At 36.5% G+C, this 12,520-nt stretch overlaps 1 protein-coding gene across 8 annotated transcripts in view; it reads left to right on the top strand.

The window, feature by feature from the left end:
• The first annotated feature begins 2,025 nt into the window (after window positions 1-2,025).
• LOC149140764 (uncharacterized) overlaps window positions 2,026-12,520 on the top strand; it is a 59,154-nt gene continuing 48,659 nt past the window's right edge. Inside the window, exons 1-4 of one of the 8 annotated variants that reach the window (XM_089447911.1) lie at window positions 2,026-2,226; window positions 2,655-2,709; window positions 2,848-3,879; window positions 5,229-5,707. In XM_089447911.1, coding sequence (XP_089304037.1) covers window positions 2,868-3,879; window positions 5,229-5,707 — 1,491 coding nt within the window. In that variant the 5' untranslated portion in view covers window positions 2,026-2,226; window positions 2,655-2,709; window positions 2,848-2,867. Of the gene's footprint in view, window positions 2,227-2,428; window positions 2,710-2,798; window positions 3,880-5,228; window positions 5,708-12,520 lie in introns of all 8 variants that reach the window. The other 7 variants (XM_089447909.1, XM_089447915.1, XM_089447910.1 and 4 more) reach the window with 7 other exon arrangements.

Here is a 12,520-nt window from a genome sequence, read left to right as displayed (position 1 = left end):
AAAAAACAATATTTTTTTCTTTCTTAAATTTCTTCATGTTATATTTCAACCATTTATTTTCTTTTTTCACGTTCAACCATTTATTTTATTTGTTTGCAAATAATATCTATCTGGCTATTAATTTTACAACTAAATTATATTACATTTTCCACTATTTAAAAAACAATATTTTCTTCTTTCTTAAATTTCTTCGTATTAAAGATGGTGGAATTGGCTCAAGGTTTCCCCACCTTCAAAAGGGAACTAAAGAACATCCAGATGACTCTGATTATGCATGATAGAAAAATGGACAAAATTCTGCAGCTGTTTAAAGCAAACAGAATGGAGATAAAGACAGAAAGCGGACCCAAGCCAGACACCTTGAATAAGTAGGATATGGAAACTGCTGCAACGAGGTTTTTATCGTTTTCTTTTTGACTTTCTGTAATCTTGAATGGTCATGTCTCAAAGGCGAAACAATTTGCTTCTAGGACCAATAGATGGAATTTTTGTATGGTTAGATAGACTGGATATGTATTTTTTGTGGATGGCTGTTAAAAACTATCGGTGGACACCCGATTTCCCTTAAGGGCAGGTTGTGACCTGCCTCTGGTTGTATATTCCTCTTATTTCAAGTAATAAAATCTTGCCTTAATTTACAAAAAAAAAATTCTCCGTATTAAGTTTCAACCATTTATTTTCTTTGTTTGCAAATAATAACTATCCCACTATTAATTTCACAACTAAATTATATTAATTTTAAACTATTTAAAAAACAATATTTTCTTCTTTCTTAAATTTCTTCGCTTTATGTTTCAACCGTTTCACCCATTTATTTTCTTTGTCGGCACATTAACGTAGGAGCGGTGTAATCATGTGAAAAACTTCCTTGAAACTCTAGAAAGTATGAAAAATTTGAATGGTTGAAAATATAAGAAATTAAAGTTCTACACGATTTAAAATTGTAATTAAATTTGATTAAAATTGGGTATAATGGTAAAGGAAATAAAATTCTATAAACTTTATTTCACCATATACAAAATTCAAATTATATTTAAAATTTACGCACAATTGAATTATTATAAAATTAAAGTTACTCTCATCGTAATGTTAGATAATCTACAGTGTCAACAACGATTCTGCATGCGGAGTAAACTCAAAGAATCATTAAATCTTAATACCCAGGGATACGAGTTACTTCCAACCATTGGTGATGTTTTGATGAAGGCCACAGTCCACTTTCTTGCTTCTTCTTCAGCACTCCAGCTTCAATCCAAGCAAAAGAAAAAGCTTCAATCCAAGCAAAAGAAAAAGAACACAATAATAAGAAAAAGAACACAATAATTCTGAAGGCACTTCCAAGCTCTGCTATCTCAGCTAGATGGTGTAAAACTGAAGGGGTTTGAGAGATGAGCTTGGGGGGTTTGAGAGATGAGCTTGGGGACCAAACAGATGAACATATAGCTAAGCTTCCATCAAGCTTCTCATAGCTATGTGTTAGATGTCCACAAATCAAGGCAGAGAACTCGAATCAAAGTGATGGACCAATTTAGTAGCTCCTAATTACAAAATTAGTAATTACAGTTGTCTTTTCTTAACTTCAGTAAACTACTGCAGTTGGTTTCCATAAATTAAAAAAAGACTGCAACTCCATAATTGTAGCAAGCAATTGTACAAAACTTAATGGAACTAACACGTAACACTCACCCATTTATTAATTAAAATTTTAATTATATTTAAAATCTATACCCCAGGTTAAAAAAATTATTATAAAATTAAAGTTACTCGCATCGTAACACTCAACAATTTATTCTTACCCAACGCATCCAACCTTGCATTTGAACATTTACTCTGAATGTGAAATCCATTTATTTCAGACGGAGTTCTTTAACCACAATCAATATACTCTTACAGACATCGTGTTCGGGCCCATCGGTTAACAACGGTCGAACCAAACATAATAATTTGCATGGTCCCCGTGGTGAAGTCAGAACCTCGTGCACGCTGGTCAATTTTGAAAACGAGGTGATCCAGCCAGACGGGTGCTTGAAAGATTTAGTGCTGGGGCATGTAAAAGTAGAGAACGTCACCTCACGGGAACGGGAAATTGAAGCTTAGATTTTGACGGAAAGTTGCGTTTCTGTCATGGACCAAAATACGCATTGAAAACGGAGATTTCTGTCAAATACGCTGGCAATGTTGGCAGTGTAAAATGCAGGCAGGAAGGGCGGAAATCTGGTGGTAAAGGTATTCCGAACTCCACGATCTTTTAAAGACTTTTTGAAAATGTATTTTTTTAAATGAATTCCTTTTGGGAAATGGATTCTTTTGGTAAATTGCAAGTATGATGTTTAAAATGCTTTCTGGAAATGGATTTTTTTAAAATGAATTCCTTTCTGGAAATGGACTTTTCGTAAAATGAATTCCTTTTGGGAAATGGATTATCCAGGGGATTTTGCGACAAATACGTAGGGGAAATTTCCAAAGATTTGATATATAAATTGTTGCTATGATGATGGAACAAACGGACTCTAAGAATAGAATAAGTGCTTGCTAGATGGATGGATTCAAGTATGCTGAAAGATAATGTGGCAGAATTTTAAAGACGCTCGTTATTTTTAACACTATTCCGTTATTTGAAGACAGATTTGCATATTCATACCAGATTATTGCAGGATTGTGCGAAGAAAATGGAGGCACCGCCTTTATTGACCTGAAGTTCAGGCTGTGGTTAGTAATATAACAATACCTCTTGACATTATCATTTTCTTTCTTTTCGTTGTTCAATTTTGAGTTTTGCTGTACCGAGTTTTCTTTAGGCTTTCTATTTTCGATTTCAAGCGTACTAAAAGTAGGATACGTTCGAAGTTTCATGGACGATTTTACACATGAACAAGAGGAGGAGTTCATTCTGCGGCTTCAGCCGTGGAAGCTGTGGTGCTTTGGAAGAAAACATTGTCCCGGTTTCAACTGTCAAAGGACTTAAAGATTTTCAGATCCTTAATAAATTAGAAGACGAAAAGAATGATACACGGGACTCCACCATGAAAGAGAAGAGCCAGAGCGGTGCAAAGGAAAGAGTCTCCTGTTCCCCTTCTCGGACTTCATCGTTTGGTCGTTGTCTTTCGTTATGGACATCAGAGTTTTCGAAATGTGGTCCCAATGATGGCAGTTCCACTGGTAGTAAAGGCAAAGAAAAGTCTGGTTCCACTGCGGAACGTGTCAAGGCTTCTACTAATCCATCATCGGTTGAAAAAGCTGTGTGTAGAAAGCTTGATTTTCAGTTGAACAAAGCAATGGCTTCAAAGCTTGTATTCGGAAAGCAAAATTCAAGAAATCGTCCTAGTGCTGATAGCAATAATGAAAGAATTAAAGCACCCGAAACCCCGAGCATTCAAGAGGGAGCTCTTCTTGATCAACACGAGCCTAATCGAAATTCTATGGTGTCGAAAGGAGCCAACCCGAATTGTCCTGGTCAGGTCGTCCCGGAGCTTCCGATTGATGGAGATTTGTCGGGCGCAGAAAGATACAGAAGGAAATCGCCCCAGCATTTGAAAACTAAGAAAGCCAAAACGAGCGAAGGGCCAGGGAGAAAAGTTTCTCGTTCGCTTTTCCTCTCTGCGGGGTCGGCATCTGATGGCAAGATGACAGCGGTAAATGTAAGAAGATCTGCCTTGGAGAAGACCTGTAAGCCTGTGAATTCAGTAGATCAGATGGCCTCTGCTGTCGATTGTAGTCCTTTGAAGTCTGAAGATGACCAACAAAAAGATTGTCAAGAAACAGGGGAATCGAGGGTTTTTATCAAAAAGCAAAAGGCGGCTTCTTGCCTTCCTGCATTACCTTCAAAGGAGGGCTTAAACAAGCGCGTTTCCGAATTTCCAGGTACATCTTCCACGAGCTGTAATTTTCTTTGCCCAACGTTTGTTATCCCTTCTTATGCGATGGTTAAAGAACTATTGTTACAGAAAAACTCATTTTTGAAGGGTTATATCTCATAAAAACGAGATAAAATTTACCACCTTGTTTCTCACACAAAATTTGTCATAAATAGCCGGCATGTCTCCGATGTTCCTCTTCTTCTTATGCATATGGTGTATCTTTGCACCTCAGTAAATGTTCTACTTTTTCTATGACAAGTTTTGTTATTACGAGTCCTTTCTATGTGTGATCTCTTTCTTTGTGCCCCGCATGCTTAGTGTGTTCCACTAATGCATTTGTTGTATCTTTGCACCTCAATGAATGTTCTGCCTTTTTCTATGACAAGTTTTGTTACGACTAGTCCTTTCTATGTATGATGTCTTTCCTGCCCATTAGTTGTATGCATGTTTTCCTTGGTCCAAAAGTTTTCAGGGCTATCCTTAGATATAACGTCGCGCTTCTGAAACCTTTTGAAAAGGTTGCAACTATGTTGCAATATGACTTTGTGAAGATATTTTTCTAATTTTTTAAACCATTGTTTTATCAAATTTTTATAAAAATAAAATAATAATCTTTTAATGTTAATTTTTTTTAATATAAAATTAATCTATCAAATTCATTTTAAACACTAAATAAGATAATTTAGACTAATCATCTTAAGATTTATAAGTAAATATAATGTAAGATTGCAAAAGCAATTACTATATTACCATCGAAAACTTTTTTAACTTAGTATCTAATAAGTAAACTCTTACCTGACAACACAGAAGAAAAACAAGGATACAAAAGAAAACCAAAGTTTGGAAAATCTGGGTGATAAGAGGGGATTCAAGGCACGTTGGTCCCGATGGTGAGGGGACATAGAGATTAATGCGATTGAAAGCGCAGATGTCAAGGCCTGTTTTTCCTCATGGTCAAGGGGGAAACAGAGACCAATGCAATGCAGTTGAAAGGGCCGATGCAGTGGCGAATGATATCCTCCAGAGAGCGAGAGCAAAACCTCTTTTCCTTACTCATATTTCTAATAACTCTTGTGTGCCCTTGTTCCAATTTTTTTCAATTAAAACAGAAAAGGAAATGTGCCATGTTGTTTTCTCTTACCATAGTGATATTTGGCTTAGCAAATATCATAGCTTGTGTCCAGTGCTCTTCTATGAGGGATATGCATTTCTGCAGTTTTCTAGTATTACTGACTAAAATGTCTGCTTAATTATTTTGTGAATTGTTAAATATTTGCGTGATATATTTGCTTACCAAGAAATATACTTTTCTGGAACTTTTTGGAGGATTCCTACATAGTCCGTCTGTTATTAACTTCAGTTGTTCTACAGGTTTCAGAAAACGGTGGGATGATCGACTTTTCAACTTTGGGTTGGGATTTGGTGTAGTGTTTATGATTACTTCAAGCAAGAAAGAAATCGAGAAGCTCAGAGAATTACAGGAGCAGACCGAAAGACTTGTTAAAGATCTCAAACAAGAAGTCAGTAGAGGAAATTTCTCGAATGGTTCCTCCCAAATGCTACAAAGTAGCGAAGATTTGCCTTCGAAATATCGCTATGCGAACAGAGAAATTGAAGACACAAAAAATAAAATGGTTTTCGGGAGCCAAAATTTATCTGGACGCCTGGAAAGTGGAAGTTCGGGAAATGAATGTAATAGTTCTGCCCATAGTATTATAACTACGGAGTCTACACCACAACATTCTGGGATGGCTCAACTAGAGGCAGAACTTGAAGCAGAATTGGAACGCATGGAACTGGACTTATCTACTGAAAGATCCTGTGAACGAGGGATATTTTCAGGCAGTGAGGTGAGCAAAGAGACCTTTATCATTGGTTAAGCATTTAAGTTTCATGTATGATTCCTAATACAAAATTGTCAAGCCTTTTTTAAGGTTTAGGAATCGTTACATCAGACAATGTCTTCGGATTACGTACTTGTCAAAACTCTCTTTCTCTTCTTAATTATTGCATCCCAAATCCTGATGCATAAGTTAGACAATTAGACTGTTTATTCTCAATATGATTCCGATCAGAATTGATGTCTATATGGCTATGTTTCAATGCCATTCTGAAATCAAGGTTAATAGGGGTGCTGGGTCGGTCTCTCATATATATATGGAAAGTAGAATTATAATCATCAAAACCGCAGGGATTCTATCTGAAGCCAACATTTTATAACAAAAAATTAAGTTTACAAAATAAATGGTAACTGAACTGCTTAGAAGGTGTTACAACTAATAGGTGCTACATTGCATAAGCAAATGCATGCAAAGAAAGTTGGAATAGATTCTATCCTATTTGTAACAGAGCTTCAAATTCTGCTTTCCACCCGATCAACTTGAAAATCAATAAGAGTCAAGTTGACTGAACCCACATCTTGACAGACGACCTGGGATAGATTCCACTGAGATGACAGAGAACATAAAGTATTAATCATTAGCTATCAGACAAAACCGACCCCACGTTAACCTTGACAGTAGAGATATGACACCTGTTCGACAACATGGCATTGATTCAGTTAATGAACGCACATTGGCCGTGCTACTTCGTGCCCACATGTTGGCGTATGGAGATGGTTAAGATTTGAATTTACGATAGAAACCACCTCCTTAGAATTTGTAACTTTAATTGTATAAACGTAGGTGTTGAGTTAATACATAGGTTATTATATTCCTCTAGGGAGTGTGGGGAAAGGCACTTGTAGGGAGAAGTACAATCATCTAGGGAAAATGTGAAAGTCACTCGTTTGATTCTCCTCCCTCATGGGATTGCATATTCTCACCATTATGCTTTCAATTCCCATGTTATGTTCTCCTATAGTATCTCCATTCTCAATCTGAAAATTAATTGAACCAATACCATGAAATGTGGATTTATAGAACTTGGAAGGGAAATTGGTGGTTACAGGTGAGCATAGAGTCTTGGCATATGATCAAACCATTACCCACATGATATTGCAACTCATTGACTTCTCTGGAGCCAAAACATTACTCCAATAGGATTTCCTATAAGGCAATCAACAATTGGACTCTTTTCCCAATATTAGAGCACAAGTTGGTAGTAGATTCTTAAGGGATTGTGTAACATATAAGGAAAAGGTCCAAGCTGTGTTGTGTATGACAATGAGAATATAGTTTCATGGTTGAATGATGGTTGTATCAAGTGCCCAAAGTGCTTGGTAGTGGGCAAATTCGTTGAATGACAAGAGAAATGGTTTGGGTTGATTGTGCAACATGCCCATAGTTGGTTTCTCTGCCTCGGTGGCCTCATGGGGATGGCATCTGCATTGGATGCCATGGTTGGGTAGTAAATTGCTTTTATACAACAATTTCTTTGACCAATTTCATTAAATAATAAGTGTTTTGTTTTGTTATACATTTTTGCAGTTTAATTCTTCTATTTCTCGTTATGATATATGATTGTGCATGCAATGCGTGTGAATCTGTTTAAGAAGAAAATGGGCATCTGTTTCCATGTCTCCTATAATTTGAATTAGCTTATGTTTCAATCATTTCGCTACATTTTAATACAACACTCAAGCATGCATTTGTAATAAATTGGGCTTCTTTTGGAGTCCAGACTTATTTCATCTTTGTTGATTTTTGGTTGGTAAATGGTTGCAATTTAAACTACCACCAAGGGGGTCTTGTTGTGATTGGGAAAGCATGGATAGGGACATTGCATTGTGGATGTACAATAGTATAGAAGTTTCTTACAAATATGTTGTAGACTCCTACTACACCTAAGAACCCACACAACTTCTTAAGGGTTGTAGGCATTGATTATTCCTAGATGGCTTGAATCTTTATAGGATCAATACAAACTCCCTTTGTAGAGATCACATCGTAGAAATATTATCAAGAAGATTGGGGAAGTTCACACCCTGAGTCACATGACACGAGGACACGAGACACGAAGGACACGTAAATACGATTGTTCGACACGAGACACAGTGACCCCAGAAACAGGACACGAGGGACACGTTATATATATATATATATATATATATATTAAAAAAGACTGAAATATAGTGCTTGATCCATATAGATATGAATCGTGATGATATCTATTTAGTATTTAGTATACACTATTTACTATTTAGTAATTTACTAGTTAGTTTATTAATTTTACTACATCAATGATGTTCACAGTTCAATGTTCATTGTTCATGTTATAATTTTTGTTAATAGCTTCAAACAAGTTTGTTCATGTTCAAACTTCACATAAATTTATGAACTATAAATTTATATGTGTTCAAACTTCATTGTTGACCAGAGCATTAATCGAGCTTTCCCTCCCTTTAGACCTCGAAGGTGTAGTAAGCAATGAGCACATGACGAGGAGCTGGGATTTTTATTTCAACACATGATCTATACATGGTCACTCGTGTATAATTAAGTTAAGTTTCGTAGGCTATAACACAACTTATAAGAAATTTAAGTGCTCCAAACTCTCGGAAAGCATGCGAATGCTCGTCTCCTACATCTCCAGGTCCAGGTTGATGTGAAGTTGTGAGCATTGCGCTTGAATCTGATGGAATTCCTCACACTGCACAAAAAATTGGATTCCAGCGACGAGCAAACTCAACTTCGGTGGCGAACAATGACAAAAAAAAACCCAAAATAAACCATGTTGTAGGTTTTAAATGTCACTTTTCATGGGACACGTGTCCTAAGAACCAAAAACGTTAGTGCATGTTTTCGACACGTCCAAAACACGTGTCTCGATTGGAGGACACGAAGAAAAACGTTTTCGACACGTTTTAGGGCGGTTTTCGTGTCTGACACGTGAAATACAGGACATGAGACCCTGAGGGACGTGTCCTGTGACTTAGTTCACACCTAGATTTGTTAGTATAAAACTGTTGATACAACATCCAAATGCTTCAAATTCTCTATGAATTTATGATTATAGATGAGGATGTTATCAAAGAAGAGGACATACTTGCTTTGTTCAACAGGGCTCGAAACATTGTTGAGGCAATGCAAAGGTTTGTTGGCATCACTTACAATTGATAATGGTCCTTGTGCCTTATGAATGCAACCTTCTCTTGGTCTTAGAGCCATCTAGGTATTTTATAGGTTAGTCTTAGAAAAGAACTTTGACACCATGTAGTTCATTTATCCAAATCACAAATTCATGTACGAAGAATTTTCTTTTATCGCAATTCAATTAAGTACTTTGTAATTAATACAAACATAGTGAGACCCATCTTTATTCCTTCCTACGGTGTATGGATGACACTTCTGGCAAATTTTCAATAGGCTTTAGTTGAAAGACAATGTCCCCAATACACTAATTGTAATCCGGATGTTCAATTAGCTCATAGGCACTTACCACTCCTTTGTCACTCGTTTGATTCTCCTCCCTCATGGGATTGCATATTCTCACCGTTATGCTTTCAATTCCCATGTTATGTTCTCCTATAGTATTTCCATTCTCAAATCTGAAAATTAATTGAACCAATACCATGAAGTGTGGATTTAGTTGAAAAACAATGTCCCCAATACACTAATTGTAATCCGGATGCTCAATTAGCTCATAGGCACTTACCGCTCCTTTGTCACTCGTTTGATTCTCCTCCCTCATGGGATTGCATATTCTCACCATTATGCTTTCAATTCCCATGTTATGTTCTCCTATAGTATTTCCATTCTCAAATCTGAAAATTAATTGAACCAATACCATGAAGTGTGGATTTATAGAACTTTGAAGGGAAATTGGTGGTTATAGGTGAGCATAGAGTCTTGGCATATGATCAAACCATTACCCACATGATATTGCAACTCATTGACTTCTTTGGAGCCAAAACATTGCTCCATTAGGATTTCCTGCAAGGCAATCAACAATTGGATTCTTTTGCCCTATTATTAGAGCACAAGTTGGTAGTGGATTCTTGAGGGATTGTGTAACATATAAGGGAAAGGTCCAAGTTGTGTTGTGTATGACAATGAGAATATAGTTTCATGGTTGAATGATGGGTGTATCAAGTGCCCAGAGTGCTTGGTAGTGAGCAAATTCGTTGAATGATTAGAGAAATGGTTTGGGTTGAGTGTGCAACATGCTCATAGTTGGTTTCTCTGCCTTGGTGGCCTGATGGGGATGGCATCTGCATTGGATGCCTATGGTTGGGTAGTAAATTGCTTTTACACAACAATTTCTTTGACCAATTTCATCAAATAATAAGTGTTTAGTTTTGTTATACATTTTTGTGGTTTAACTCTTCTATTTCTTGTTACGATACATGATTGTGCATGCAATGTGTGTGAATCTGTTTAAGAAGAAAATGAGCATCTGTTTCCATGTCTCCTATAATCTGAATTAGCTTATGTTTCAATCATTCCGCTGCATTTCAATACTGCACTCAAGAATGCATTTGTAATAAATTGGGCTTCTTTTGGAGGCCAGACTTGTTTCATCTATGTTGATTTTTGGTTAGTAAATGGTTGCAATTTAAACTATCATCAAGGGGGTCCTGTTGTGATAGGGAAAGCATGGATAGGGACACTACATAGTGGATGTGCAATAGTATAGAAGTTTCTTACAAATATGTGGTATACCCCTACTACACCTAAGAACCCACACAACTTCTTAAGGGTTATAGGCATTGATTATTCTTAGATGGCTTGGATCTTTATAGGATCAATACAAACTCCCTTTGTAGAGATCACATCGTAGAAATATTATCAAGAAGATTGGGGAAGTTCACACCTAGATTTGTTAGTATAAAACTGTTAGTACAATATCCAAATGCTTCAAATTCTCTATGAATTTATGATTATAGATGAGGATGTTATCAAAGAAGAGGACATACTTGCTTTGTTCAACAGGGCTTGAAACATTGTTGAGGCAATGCAAAGGTTTGACGGCATCACTTACAATTGATAATGGTCCTTGTGTCTTATGAATGCAACCTTCTCTCGGTCTTAGAGCCATCTAGGTAGTTTATAGGTCAGTCTTAGAAAAGAACTTTGACACCATGTAGTTCATTTATCCAAATCATAAATTCATGTATGAAGAATTTTCTTTTATCGTAATTCAATTAAGTACTTTGTAATTAATACAAACATAGTGAGAGCCATCTTTATTCCTTCCCATGGTGTATGGATGACAGTTCTGACAAATTTTCAATAGATTTTAGTTGAAAAACAATGTCCCCAATACAGTAATTGTAATATGGGTGCTCAATTAGCTCATAGGCACTTACCACTCCTTTTTCAAACTCTCCAGGGGCTTTTAGCTACAACATATGTTTCAACCACCTTACTATAGTTGTCTGCTCTTTTTGAATTGACAATTTCCACAATTGGCACGTGTTTATATTCTAGATCTTTTCCATCCTCATTTGATCCCTTATCTAACATTTTCCATTTGCTTCAATAAGTTGCTAATAAAAAAGCGTACATAGGTTCGCTCAAATCTTCTACATAATTGTCCAATGTTACATTATACTGGCCCTTTTCCCTCGCCAGTCTTGTCAATTCGAGACATCACACTTTTATAACTTGCCTTGGTTAATTCTTAATGTCTCTCAAATCATCATTAGGTGCTGCAACATGTAACTGAGCTCCTTCTCTAGCATGCTCAAGCAATGCTACATTTATTGTTATATTGCCGGGGGTCCAAAATTTTAATTATCGGCAATATCATAGAAATTATTGGGAAACTTAAAACTACAAAAATAATCAATTTTTTTCAAATTTTTGAACTTCTAAAGCAACATCAACATCAAATAAATACATTGTCTCATAAATATGAAGATCAAACTACTATATAAAATGTATAAGATGTCAAGTGGCACAATTATGATATATGTCCTAACTCTCTTGAGTCACTCTTAAAAAGATAAAAGAAAGTCACATTAAAACAAAAAAGTGTGTCTCATGAGATGATCATTGTGAGGCATCTAGGTACGACAAGCCTACAAGGCTAATCATGTTGCATTAAAATATCAATTTTTAGAATTTCCCTCTACCCATTTTACTGGAAAAGGCCATCTGTGTCATTCTTCCTCTAGAAGCAATAGGTGGACGTGCTGAGCTTGAGCCTGAGGTGGAAGGTGAAACTCTTGGGTAAAATGTAGAAGATGAAGTGGGTTGTCTTTCGCCTCTTCCCCTAGTTGGCGATCTCTGTGGAGGTGGTCGTGGTATCATTGGCTATGGCACACTCTCAATAACCTCCCCCTGCTCCAAATCTTTCTCTCCCACAAGTGGAGGATCCTCCTCCTTAACCTCTTGCTCCAACCACTTAGGTGCATCCTCCATGATAGGTTTCTAGATCTCCACCCTCTGTGGACTCGTGGTGTTAAGTGCCTCTAATGAAATAGCATCAATATCAGTTACTTTGTTTATCTGCCTGACCCATAACTTGAGATTGTTGTAGACATAGACCATGTCATTGAGGCGATCGACATCTAACCAACATGAGGGGCATTTTGTGATTAATCATTAGAGGAATCAGGATGATGTCCCACGTGCATATGACATAAATTACATTAATGAACTTATAAAAAAATTAAATTTTAATTTGAAAATTTCTAGCCTGTTATGCTTCTTAGAGTGTATCTTTTCAAAGACACTCCAATTGCACTCACACCCTAAAGAGTTGCAAGTTTGATTTAA

The sequence above is a fragment of the Pinus tabuliformis genome, chromosome X, assembly GCF_031772625.1.
Source record: "Pinus tabuliformis cultivar Carrire ecotype Pingquan chromosome X, CPIR1, whole genome shotgun sequence".
Taxonomy (NCBI): Eukaryota; Viridiplantae; Streptophyta; class Pinopsida; order Pinales; family Pinaceae; genus Pinus; species Pinus tabuliformis.
This window is presented reverse-complemented; position numbering and strand designations above follow the sequence as displayed.